The 12,891-nt window shown below is 41.3% G+C and overlaps 1 protein-coding gene across 1 annotated transcript; it reads left to right on the top strand.

The window, feature by feature from the left end:
- The first annotated feature begins 1,362 nt into the window (after window positions 1–1,362).
- Window positions 1,363–2,967, top strand: LOC123427249. The gene is made up of 2 exons (XM_045111249.1): window positions 1,363–1,493; window positions 2,037–2,967. Exons 1-2 carry the CDS (start codon window positions 1,363–1,365, stop codon window positions 2,803–2,805), a joined length of 900 nt encoding a protein of 299 aa, XP_044967184.1. The 3' UTR covers window positions 2,806–2,967.
- Window positions 2,968–12,891: the final 9,924 nt, after the last annotated feature.

The following is a 12,891-nucleotide window of genomic DNA, read 5'->3' on the forward strand; positions in this document are numbered from 1 at the left end:
TCACAGAGTCAATGCCCTGACCGACATCCTAGATAAAGCACGCCTGGCCGACCATCTTACTGGAGTGGTCGATCACCTGATTCCCCGAGGTGGGGTTACCCATCTCCAATATGTGGACGATACCATGATCATGGTAGAGGCATCACACCTTGACATTGTGAATCTGAAGTTCCTCTTGCTATGCTTTGAAGCGATGTCGGGCTTGAAGATCAACTTTGATAAAAGTTAGGTCTTCGTCCTCGGGTACTTGCTGGAGGATCAAAATCGGATTGCTAGTAACCTGAATTGCAAGCTTTCAGCAAAGCTTTCAGCATTCCCCACAACGTATCTCGGGATGTCGCTAGCAGAGTCGAAGATTTTGGTGACGGGGTTTCATCCCCTCGTTGGACAGTTGGCTTCGTGGGCTGAGCCGTGGTGAGGCCGGTTTACTTCCAAAGGAAGTAAAACGGTTCTTATCAGCGCTAACATGGCAAGCCTCCCTATATTTATGATGGGGATGTACACCCTGCCGGAGAGTGTTCATAGTTCGTTCGGTAAGGAACTCGCCAGGTTCTTCTGGTAGGGCGCTGCCGGCCGGCTGAAATACGACATGGTCAAATGGGCACATATCTGTCTGCCCAAGTAGTGTGGTTGGTTGAGGATCACGACCTCTCGCGTTATGAATACCGCCCTCATGCTCCGGTGGGTATGGCGGATTCTCCGTAACGAGGGTGGATTGTGGCTACAACTCCTCCAAGCAAAGTACCTAAGCGGCGAGCCGCTCCTCGCCTATTCCCGCGCGGGCGGATCCCAATTCTGGCATGCTATCCAAAAAATAAAGGAGGAGATTCGCCTAGGAATCTCCTTTAATATAGGCAATAGAGAGGCAACCCGGTTCTGGCTGGTCCTTGGCTTAGGGATGAGCCTCTCAGGGTGGGGTTACCTATTGTGTTCTCCATCTACGCTGAACCATCCCTTCTGGTCTCAAACGTCGTCCGCCAAGGGCAATGGGACATTAGATTCATACGATCATTTGGACCGATAGAAACGGCCGAATGGAACTGCGTGCTCGACGCCCTGCCGCAGACTCTCACGGAATATCCAGATTCGGTGGCTTGGCGTCCATCCCCTTGTAGGGATTTTACGATGAGTTCATCATATCAAGCCCTCTGTCGAGCCCCTATCATACCCTGGTTCAGGCCGTTGTGGAAGGCCCCTCTTCCTCTCAAGATCAAAATCTTTGTGTGGTAGTTACTCCGCAATCGTCTCCCCTTGGGGACGGAGGTGCGTAAGCGGCACGGGCCGGGTGACGGATTGTGCCCCTTATGCGCGGTCCTGGAGTCAATGATCCACATTCTTTTTACTTGCACGACGGCGAGGGCCATGTGGAAATTCTTACGCGAGGACCTGGGATCCGACTGGGAGGCCCAGGACCTCGCGGAGTTCCTACAAACCAGGGCCCATCACACTGGGCGGCACCAACGCCTGTTCTGGCTCATCTTTGCTGCTATGACGTGAACCCTCTGAACAACTCGCAATAAGATGGTGATCGAAAGGATATTCCCGGGACACGCATCTCACGCCTTCTTCAAATTTCTTGCTTTCATGCAGAATTGACACCTCCCCTCTAGGCAGCGAGACCGGAAACAACTAGATGGGATGCTGGATGCGTTGCAGGGTACGACACGTTAACTGGCCACAATGTAGGAGGGAGGCTCTCCCGCCACTTGGTGGCTTTTTTTTATTTCTCTTATCTTTTTTGGGCTAGTATGTGCCGCTGCCCCGGCTGTTATCGCTAAATGCAGAATGATCTCGTATGGTATCACGAAGCTTTATTCAACCATCACAACGTTTTTCAGACCTGGCTTTATCTATATTTGGCACAAAAGCATCTGGTGGGGAAGTCCACTGGAATCCATGGCAAACTGAGACGCCTATATAACTATATTTGGCTTTTATTTCGTTCTAAAAATATTTCACCTGGTGCGTTTCCCCTCTACATCTCACTAAATTTAGGGTCTTGTCTCATATCCTTTCTTGATATATACCTGCAACAGTTCTTTATCCTTTCTTGCAAATTTAGTCCAAATTTTGCCACTTTTTTTTGGAATTCTCAATTCCAGGAGGGAAGTCACGATGAGATCTCTCTTCTACGTGACTTTCCTGGTCACCTTGTCCATCAGCAACGTACAACTCTGTGCATCCGTACGCCTCTTGGCCGAAAGTCCACATGGCCAGCCAGGTGCACCGGCGCCGCTCCCTCCCGGCGGCTTGCCGGGAAACATGCCGGCTAATGCCCCCGCGAACCTCTCAGACAACATTCCGGGTAACCTCCCTGCTAGCCTGCCAGCGAACATGCCGGTAAACCTCCCTGCGAACGTGCCAGCGGGAGTGCTCGCGAACGTGCCACCGGCGATGCTAGCCAATGTACCACCGGAGATACTGGCCAACCTCTCCACCACCATGACGCCGGAGATGCTGTCCAAGATCCCGCCGGAGGCGCTGGCCAGCATCCCGCCGGACAAGCTGCCACCAGATGTGACGCCAGATATGTTGGCCACCCTCGCGGCGATGAAGCAGCAGCAACATCAGCAGCCAGGGCAGGGTGCTGCTGGTGCCTCCCAGGGCAACCCAGGGGCAGCCGGCGCGGCGGGCTTGCCGCAGATCCCCAAGATGCCCGACTTCTCGGGGCTGACGAACCTCTCGTTCCCGCCGATGCCTTCGGCGTCCCTGCCGCAAATGCCGCAAAACTTATCGCTTTTCGGGTTCGACGTAGCGATCCCAAAGTTCATCAACAAGATGGTAAAGGAGCACACAGATTCCTGAAGGAAAGCAAAGCTTCTTTGTTGATGGTGCATGCACGAGCACGACATGGTTTGATCCCAAGGCCAAGCTTGCCCTGAGGAGAGTTCTCGATGTTGCTGCCATGAGTTGTATCTGTATTTTCTAATGAAAGCGTTGCTTGCATATTGCCAAATTCGTTCGTTACGACGGGAGCAAGGTGATTAGAATATGTAAAAATAGGAATAAATCGAGATGCAAATATTGAAGTATTCGTCTCAGGAATCCTTTTATGCAATTCTTTTCTTTCAGATAACTGCTCGCACTATGTGTTACATCTACGGGGAAGGGATTTTTTTTGAGAGTGATCTGCGCCGGCGCGGCGGCGGAAACTTTGGGCTGGCTGCGTGCACGCCGTACGATCCACCAACCCCGCGTGTCCACGCCGTTGGATTTCCATGCAACATTTTTCCTCGATGCAGCAATTTTTTCAACGGTTGCAACAAACAACAAAATTTGTAGCAAAAAAAATATCTACGTGATCGTAGCAAAAAAAGAAGCTGATGGTACGTGGTAGCAAAAGTGAAACGCCGGTTGTAACAAATATTTACGTGACGTGTATGCAACTTTTTTAGTGAACGGTTGCAACAAAAAATGATGCCGGTTGTAGCAAAAATTAACACGGTTGTAGCAAAATTAAAAAAAAAAATTGTAACGAAAAATTCGAAGAACTGAAGTTGCAACCAAACTTATATGCAGTTTTTTTACTGGACAAATGTAGGAAAAAAAACGCTTGCAACAATTATAACGCTGGTTGCAACAATTTAAACGAAAAAAAGTTGCATGCCCAGTCAGTGAGCGCGCGGTCGCGTGCGGCCGGCCGAACGGTTCGGCGGACGCACCGGCCAGAAACGATTCCCTTTTTTAGATTTTTTAACATATTTCTAGATAACCACATATATTTGATAAAACGAACACATTACAAATAATATAAATGGGGCCATCACATGAGACATACATAGTGACATAGATGTCTTGCAATATTCCATCAAAAACATGACAAGAAACTAGAATTTAATTTCGCCATAATCTTATATATGCCAGGCCAAAACTTCGCCGCCAGCGTCCTTCTTCGCCGCTGAGGCAACGTTAAAAAGAGAGGGGAATTGTCTTCATACCAAGACCTAGAGGAGCAACTTTGCATACAAGTAAGCTTTTCGAGACGATGATCCAGACCGCAGAAAGTGACAAGACCAAGACTTTGTGGCACATCGGCTGGGGTTCTTCCTCGTGTCTGCTAGATCCCAACGCCATCAACTTCGTTCAACGAGATCGAAGAAGTGGAACGTCACTCCATTCCGCCATCCACGCACCCGAGTGCAAGACACCAAACACAACCACAACAACCGACACCAACGCCAGCCGAGAGAGTGTTGAGCGTCGACCATAAGTCACAAATCTTACCGGGTATGAAGATCGGCAAGAAGACCGAGCTAGCTGCTCCCAGCGCCGCCCATTGAGCGTCACTTAAATGAAGGAAGAGCATAAGCAAATTATTCCGACGCAGTGCTATCTCCATCATTGATGCAACACATGTGAAGACCAACTATGCCTAACCTATACCTCCAAAGAGAAACTACTAGGGTCCCCCGCCTGCTCCCACCGTTGGAGTGGCAGACGGAGACGGACGAGGACCCAACGTCGTTGGCAAATAGTCATGACAAATAGTCAAGGATTAGTGAATTCGGTAGTCTCCGACACGATAGTCATGATAAGTGGGCGACTCAAGGGCCCTCGTCTGTCTCCGACGCGTCAGCAGCAAGCGGGCGCCGCATCTTATCCCTCCTTCATGCCTTCATCTGTCGCCGCACCATCGTCAGTTCCATCGGAGGAGGACTGATTCCCATGTACGTACCGCGCTAGCTAGTGAGTCACCTATCAAGTTTGTGTTTTCCTACTAGGATGCGTACTACTTAAAGGAAATAAGGCGGTTTTGTATTGTCTTTTCCTTTGTTTTTCTTTTTTCCATTTTTTCTACTAGTTTTTCTCTATTGGTTTTTTCCTTTGTTTTTCTTTTCCCTTTTTTCTATTGGTTTTTATTTATTGGGTTGTCTTTTATTTCTCCCCATTCTTTTCTACTGTTTTTTCTACGTTTCTTTGTTTCTCTTTTTTTGGTTTCTTTTTTCTCAGGTTTTATTGGCTCTTTTCTTTTTTTCTTGATTTTTATTTGTCTTTCTTCTTTCTTGGTTTTTAATAGGTTTTTTTTTCGTTTTTCTTTTCCATATTTTCTTTTGTTTTGTTTGCTTCTGTTCTCATCTTTCATTTGTTTTCATTCATTTTTTCTCAGACTTTCATTGTTATTCTATATAATTTTTGTATATATGTAATATACTTTTTATTATCTTTGCAAAAAAGTACATTTTTTTCATTCTCCATTTTCCCATTGTTTTTATTCCCTTTTTGCATTATGTTTTTCTTTTTCTTTTTCTTTTGTTTTTGATTTCCATTGTTCTTTTGGTTGTTATTCAATATTTTTTTTGTATATGACGGCAAAATAATTCCAATACACGTCCAAGATTTTTCAATCCAAACTAATATTTTTGAACAAATCGTCAACCTTTCTCTATACATATTTTTAACATTTTTTAAATGATTGGTTACCTTTTCTAAAATACAAGTTTAACATTTATGGATACATGGTCAATATTTTTTATAGTTTTTACTAATATTTGATTAACATTTTTAAATAAAAACATTAACAATCTTTAATGCTTGGTAAACATTATTTGTATACACATTTAGTATTTTTGATAAGCTTGTTCAATATTTTTAAAAACTCTTGATTAACATTTTTATATACATGATCAATTTTTTAATCATTTTTAATACAAGGTCAAAAAATTCTATGAACATTTAATATTTTTTTAAATGATTGATTAACATTTTAAAATACTTGTTCAATATTTTTTGAAATGCTTGATTAACCTTTTTATATACATGATCAAAATAATTCATCATTTTATAGTACATGGACAACAATTGTTTCTATACATATCTAACATTTCCCAAATGCTTGATTTAACATTTTTTAAATACTTGTTCAACATTTCTTCAAAACGCATGGTTGACATTTTTATATAAATTATAAAAAAATAATTATTTTTTTAATACTAGATCAAACAATTTTCTGTTATATTCAATATTTTTTCCAAATGCTTGATTAACATGTTTCAAATACTTGTCCAACATTTTTTAAATATTTATTCAAGATTTAGAAAAAAACACTATTCATCACCCAGGGTGTAGAATGCGTTATTCTTCATCCAATGTAATCTTCCGAGTGTTTCATAAATAAATTTTGTTTTGTATATAGATAGTTACATCCATATTGGTTGATTATATAAAATTTAGCATAAGAAAAACAATATAGGTAAGAACCAAAACATTACATTTTATGTATATTTTACATTATGTTTTTATGTTTGTAACTTTACGTAGCATAATTTTTTTTACAATGATTTAATATTTTCTTACGTTCTCTTTTTAGGTATGAAGTAAGAAAATAATTATGGTCACTAAAAATACGGCGCATTGATGGGAAAATAGGGGTTGACGAATAATTATTCCTCACCCAAGGTGATGAATAGGTATAGAATGAGTTTGTGAGCTAAGTATAACCCGGATACATTTTGTAGCATCTAAATGGTCATGTTGTTTCGGAATCTCGTTCGTTGGCGGATATGCTCTCGGGACATGATGAACTTGTGCGTTTTACAAGTTTAATGCACGTTATAGATGTTCTCGAACCTCTAAGACGATTGTAATTGGGTTAGTTATGAGTTTCATGGACAATTCTTGTTAATTCTGACAAATTTGACTTCTTGTTGTGTTCTTCGTCTGCGAGAGTGGTTTCATCCGCTTCTGTCGTGTTGTCGTTTTCCCGCGTAGTTTGCCGACTGATTTGCGTATTTTAGTAAAATTTATGCATTACTACGTCGTCAATTCTAGTCGGGCATGTTCATACATTTTGAATTCGGGTGATTGGGTGGTTGTTCTCCCCGCGGCAGCTGCACAAATGTTTTTTGTTTTTAAGGGATTGATTCTGTGTCGTTGTGGTTGTGTGAAGGTATTTGGCAAAGCGTTTCAAAATTTTGGGGAACATGTTTTAGGAAGACGCACATAATTTATGATTCTTACAAATTCGTTCGTGGATAACCGTTGGATCATCCATGGTGTGTAGTAGAAGTTGAACTTTTTTTTTATTCACGGTTGAATTTCTGTATTTACACATTGCAGGGTTATGCAGCATTGTGCTTTACATTTCTTTATTTTTATTATAATTTTCATTCTTGAATTGTTTTTGATTTTTTTTATTTCTGTCCCGTTAGCAATCATGGGATTGGTCCAAGTATACACGCATACTTTTTATTTTTTTACCTTATGTTTTCATACTTTGAACAGTAGTGAACTTCGGTAGGTATGTAACCTGAACTTACTAGATTTTGTTCCACTATAATTGATTTTTTTTTGACATCTTCATATGAGGTTTTATAGTCTTAATTTGTATATGTACTTCCTTTTTTTTTACCGTATTTGAACTTCTTTTTTCATGTGCATTTGTTCTTTTGTGTTCTTACTTGTACTGATTTAATTGTGCATTTTCATTTGTAATGGCGTTGAAATGGTGCATTTATGTTATAATAGATGCATTTATGTTGTGGCGGATGGGTTAATGTGTAATTACACCCACCTCTCCACCATATGTGTGAAGGTGTCTCTCTGTGTCTCAGAAGACCCTTTGTCAGAAATCTCCTCCTCTCTCCCGTCACTGAACCAAAAAACCCTCATCTTGCTCGCTCTATGGCGCCTCTCTGTCGGACGCTCCATTCCTCCAACTTCCCCCAAAATCGTTATCGCATTGTCCTGCACTCGTGGGTGGAGTAACTAGCACGCACGCCCCGCTCCTATTTCTTCCCGACGCCCCGCTCTCCCTCCCTCGAGCTGCTCTGTTCTTGTTTTGAAGAGGAGGCGACAACCGTCTGGCAGCGTGGGGTGGAAGAACTGTCGCGGATTCATTCTTCAACGTTGTCTTGAGAGGTACAATTGTTGTCTCCTACCAACACTCGCTCTTAGGATTCGCCAGATCTAGCAGATTTCTTTTGTGCGTTCTAGCATGCGCGCGGCCCCTTTTATTCTCATGGTTGGATGCAAGGGTAGGTAGGGTTCTTGTGCAAGTGGTGGTTAGATTCTTCGATTCCGTGTCTGTGTGGTATTTTATCCTTTAGTCTTGTGTGGATTCCATTTCGTCGTGTGTGTTTTTACATGTGAGATGTATGTAAGCCAGGGTGTGGTGTGGTCGTTGCCCTGGATTTGATGTAGCTTTATCCTTTCTTCTTATTGATTTGGCAGTCTAGTTTGTGTCTCTCACATACTAATAGTTTTCTGTGCTTGCCTTGCTGTGATGTTGTTCATATTCATAGTTGTTGCGATTTTAGTTGTTTTGTTCTAAGGTTTTATTTTAGTTTTTTTTGTGTTATGGTTTGATTTTATAACTGCTAATTAGATGTTTCTTTCCTCTGTTTTGTGTGTTTGTTTTTGTAGGTGGATCTAGGGCTTGTACTATCTTACCTGAGTGAGTGGTGTTGTCATGGATTCAGGACCTTCTTCACCTAAGTATATGTATGTGCATCTTGTTTTATGAATAGGAGTTTCCTTTTATGTGGCTTCCCTTATCTTCACTTGGTTATCATGTTGAACTGTCCGTGTTTGACAGTTTGAACTTCTTACATAGTTGATGTGTATGCATTTTAGTTAAAGTTAGCAGAGTTTGCCTTAGTGGATATTTGATGGAATTACGAGTGAACTATCTCATTAAGTGTGTTTGTATTTCCTCATGTTTTAATTTTAGTACATGGCTTTATATTTGTATTGTAATTTTCACGGTAACGAAAAGTGGTAGTTGTGCTGTCTAGCTGTACACTCTTATTCATTGTTGTAGTTGTGTCAACAATTTTCATGGTAACCTTGCTGTACACTTTTTTTACATTTGTGTAGAAAGTTATAATTTTCATGGTAACTTCATATTTCTATTTGTGTTATTGTATTTTTGTACATTGTTTTACCTCTTATGCTTTATTTGCTTATGTAAAACTACCTTAGTCACAAACTTATCTTATGGTTTTTATTTATTAATTTAATGGGGGAAGTTTCTTGAACTTCTCATAGTTATTTTGTTTTACTTCTTGGTAAGGTCTAGTTGAACTTTTGGCTACTCATTATTTTATTGTTTTTCAGTTTATGTTGAACTTCTCGATATTTAATTTGTTCACTTCTTTGCTAGTTTTTGTTCAACTTGTGGCTATTTTTTGTTATGGATTGTTTATCTGAACATCCATATTGTTTTGTACAGTACTATTTTTGGCTTTTGTGTTTTCATATCTAAAGCCATTTTCCCTTTTAAAACCCTTCTGCTTTTTTTTTCTCTTTTTATAGTTGGTGATGAGTTTAAAAATTCTGATAAAAGTGGTTGTAATCAAGATGGTTGTAATGAAGTTAATGTTGCTTATCCAAAGTCTGATGCACCTAAATGAACCGCCACTTTGCATTTAGTTGCTGATGTTGCTTCCATTACTAACAAAAAACTGAATCTCGAATATCTTGCGCTTGGATCCGTTGCTTCACCTAGTATGTGCAACTCCTTTTAATTTTCTTAATTCTAAAGCTATGTTTTTGAACTTGTTACTATCATCTTTTGTATTATTTGTTGTTGACTCTTTTCCTTTTAATTTATTTTTCGTGTTTCTACGGATGCAACCAATGTAGATGTTGTTAACATCATCAATGTTGTTCTATCTGACTTGTGTGATTCTAAGAAGACTGCTGAGGCTGAGTAGGTGGCTCCATCAGCTGATGATTGTGATTACATTGAGGATCCTTTGTGCTCTCTTCAATTGTTAGTAAAGCAGTCATAATTTGTTGATGGCACTGAACCTGTCACACAAGATTACGATGTGCCATTGCAGCTTCTTCTAGAGGATGAACGAAAGTGGAAAAAACCTGAAGCGTTTGAGAGGAAGAAGGTTGTCTGCATACAGAAAGGGTCTAATGTTTCTGAATATGTCCCGTGCTTGTGCATGTGTCTAGTGCTGAAGGCAATCTGGCGCGTGGAAGTGATAACTTAGTTGTCCATGTGAAGAAAAAGTTCAAGCGCACCATAATGAAGAAGCATCTCGTTGGTGAAGTTACTCCTTGGAACACCACACGTGTTTCTAAAGTTGCAAGTCCAAGTGTATTTGAACTTCCTGAAATTAGTGGTCAAGTTGATGGTGTTACCCCACGGCATAGTCCATTTGTTCTTGCATTTGCGAAGCCTTCACCTCCGATTGGTTATAGTTTATCTAGGAAGGGCAAGAGATGTGGAGTTAGGCGCAAGGGTGGGCTGGCAAATGTTAACAAGGGTTGCAAGAACCGTTGTCGTGTTAACGCGGATGCGGACGATGATGATGATTTTGACACTAATGACGGGGACGCTCATGATGATTGTGTCGATCAGGTATAAATGTGTTTTTTTCCTTATGTTCATTGTTTTATTTTCTTACTTATTCAATATTGTGTTTGTAATACTTCCCTATGTTCCACATTGTTGTATTTTCTGGTTTATTATTGATAACATGGAAAACATTTTGAAGTCTAGATTGTCGATATGCATGGTTGAACTGCCTTGTTATGTCATTATTGAGCTTCTTGTATATGCAACCAAAAGTTCTACATTGTTGAACTGCTGAATATACATGATTGAACTATCTTGTTCTGAATTGTGGAACTTATGGTATATATTTTTTAACATGGATGTGCCGAGAGAGGAAAAATTGTAGGACTGTTGCCGACAGTTCATCACGGAAAACAATTGAAATTTTTGCATATTCTCGATTGAAATGCCTTGTTATTGATTCCTAAACTTCTTTACATTTGAATTGGTCTACATGTATAAATTTTTTTGCCGTTCTATATTTGTTTATGTAGTTCTTCGTTGTCTAACATTCGTTGAACTTCTGGTTAATATTCATGAACACATTTTTCTATCATTGTTTGTTCCTTTTTTTACAATATATTCTTGTGTAAAGGCCTTTGTGGAGCAAAAGAGAACCTAAGTCAATGGAAGGAGCTATTCAAGGAGAAGTTGATGCGAAATGTTTTAAAAAGACGGTTCGCTGCTCACTAAAAGCGGTGAAGGTGCGCAAATATTTTCTACAACCTAGGCACAAGGCGAGGGTTGTCAAGTCTGGTTTTGGCTGCGTTTTTGATTTGATGATTGATTCGAACATATCTCGTCCTTTGATGGGCCACATTTACAACAAGATTGATCCTTCAACTATGATTCTAGACATGGGCGAGTTTAACAAGAAATTGTGCATTGCAAGTGATGCTATTCACCATCTCTTTGGTTTCCTCCAAGGTGATTGTACCCCTCCTAGGCCCTCAGAGGATGGATTCGATGACGCTGTTATGAGGGTGAAGGCCAAACTTGGCTATAAGGGGAGTGATGATATCAAGACAAAGGATCTGCGGAATATCGTCAAGCATCTTGTGAAGGATGAGAAGAATGATCATTTGGCTCTCCATGTGTTTTACCTGATTCTTTTCAAGAAGGTTGTTATTCCTGGTACGCCTACACGGGTTTCCAGGGAGGCAGCAATGCGTGGGAATCTTGTCTCCTAAGATATGGCCCAAATGGACTATTGCCATTTGCTTGTTGATGATCTTAAAATGTTGCTATTAGGTATCAACAAGGGACTTCTAGGGAAAAAGTTGTTACGGGCTGTGTGTCACGCCCAAGATGCGACCCTATCCTCAATTTGGCACGAAGGCCTCGCCAGGGATAGAAGCGCAGCTGGTCGTGTCGCAAGAATGGATATCGTTACAAGTACATGTACTGAAAAGAAGATATATATATATATATATAGAATTCGCTTACACTCGCCACAAGCTACATCAGAGTCACATCAGTACAATACATAATCATCATGAATAAGAGCAGGGTCCGACTACGGACGAAAACAAACGAGAAAAGAAGAACGACGCCCATCCTTGCTATCCCAGGCTGCCGGCCTGGAATCCATCCTAGATCGATGATGAAGAAGAAGAAGAAGCAACTCCAAACGAACAATCAACGCGCCCGCGTCAAGTAACCTTTACCTGTACCCACAACTGGTGTTGTAGTAATCTGTGAGCCACGGGGGACTCAGCAATCTCATTTCCAAAGGTATCAAGACTAGCAAAGCTTAATGGGCGAGGTAAGGTTAAGTGGTGAGGATGCAACAACGGCTAAGCATATATTTGGTGGCTAAACTTACGAGTACAAGAAATAAGAGGGGGAAGATCTACGCATAGCGGACGTGACTACTGATGATCAAATCAATGATCATGAACACCTACCTACGTAAGACATAACCCCACCGTGTCCTCGATCGGAGAAGGAACTCACGAAAGAGAAAGTCACGGTTACGCACACAGTTGGAATGTTTTAATTAAGTTAACTTCAAGTTATCTAGAACCAGTGTTAAACAAAGTTTCCACATTGCCACATAACCGCGGGCACGACTTTCCGAAAGATTTAACCCTGCAGGGGTCTCCAACTAATCCATCACAAATTACCACAAGCCGCATAGAAATCCTCGATCACGGTACTCGCGATCTCGTCGGACTCCTTAGTGGAAAACCTCAACTCTGAGATTACCCAAAGCATCACCGGAATCCCGATGCACAAGATATCTCGTCAAAGGTAAAACTAATCTAGCAAGGCCACCCGACATGTCGACGATCCTGATAGGAGCCGCGTATCTCGTTCTCAGGACACGACGGATAAGCACAGCGTACGATGGCCTGATAGAAATCTCCCAAGTTGCCCTAGGTTGGCCCCGCAAACGGCTCTAGTTTTGGACCAGCACCATCAACACTGGCCCCCGTGTATTATGTAGAATTAATTCTCGGGTAGCGCTAACTCCCTATGCATTTCAGTGTTAACAAAATTATTATGTTGGGCAAATGTAGTACCAATGTTGGGCCTTGCCAGACCATCTTTAATCTAAAACGAATTATCAAGGGGGTACTCATAACAACCCCGATCGTGTT

The sequence above is a fragment of the Hordeum vulgare genome, chromosome 2H (assembly GCF_904849725.1).
Source record: "Hordeum vulgare subsp. vulgare chromosome 2H, MorexV3_pseudomolecules_assembly, whole genome shotgun sequence".
In the NCBI taxonomy this organism is placed as follows: Eukaryota; Viridiplantae; Streptophyta; class Magnoliopsida; order Poales; family Poaceae; genus Hordeum; species Hordeum vulgare.

What these genes read in the sequence shown, in the direction of transcription:
- LOC123427249 (XM_045111249.1), top strand. Translation starts at nt 1,363, where the DNA reads ATGTGGAAATTCTTACGCGAGGACCTGGGATCCGACTGGGAGGCCCAG. An exon ending in CTCATCTTTGCTGCTATGAC is followed by an intron (nt 1,494 to 2,036) that starts GTGAACCCTCTG and finishes TACCTGCAACAG; the next exon opens with TTCTTTATCCTTTCTTGCAA.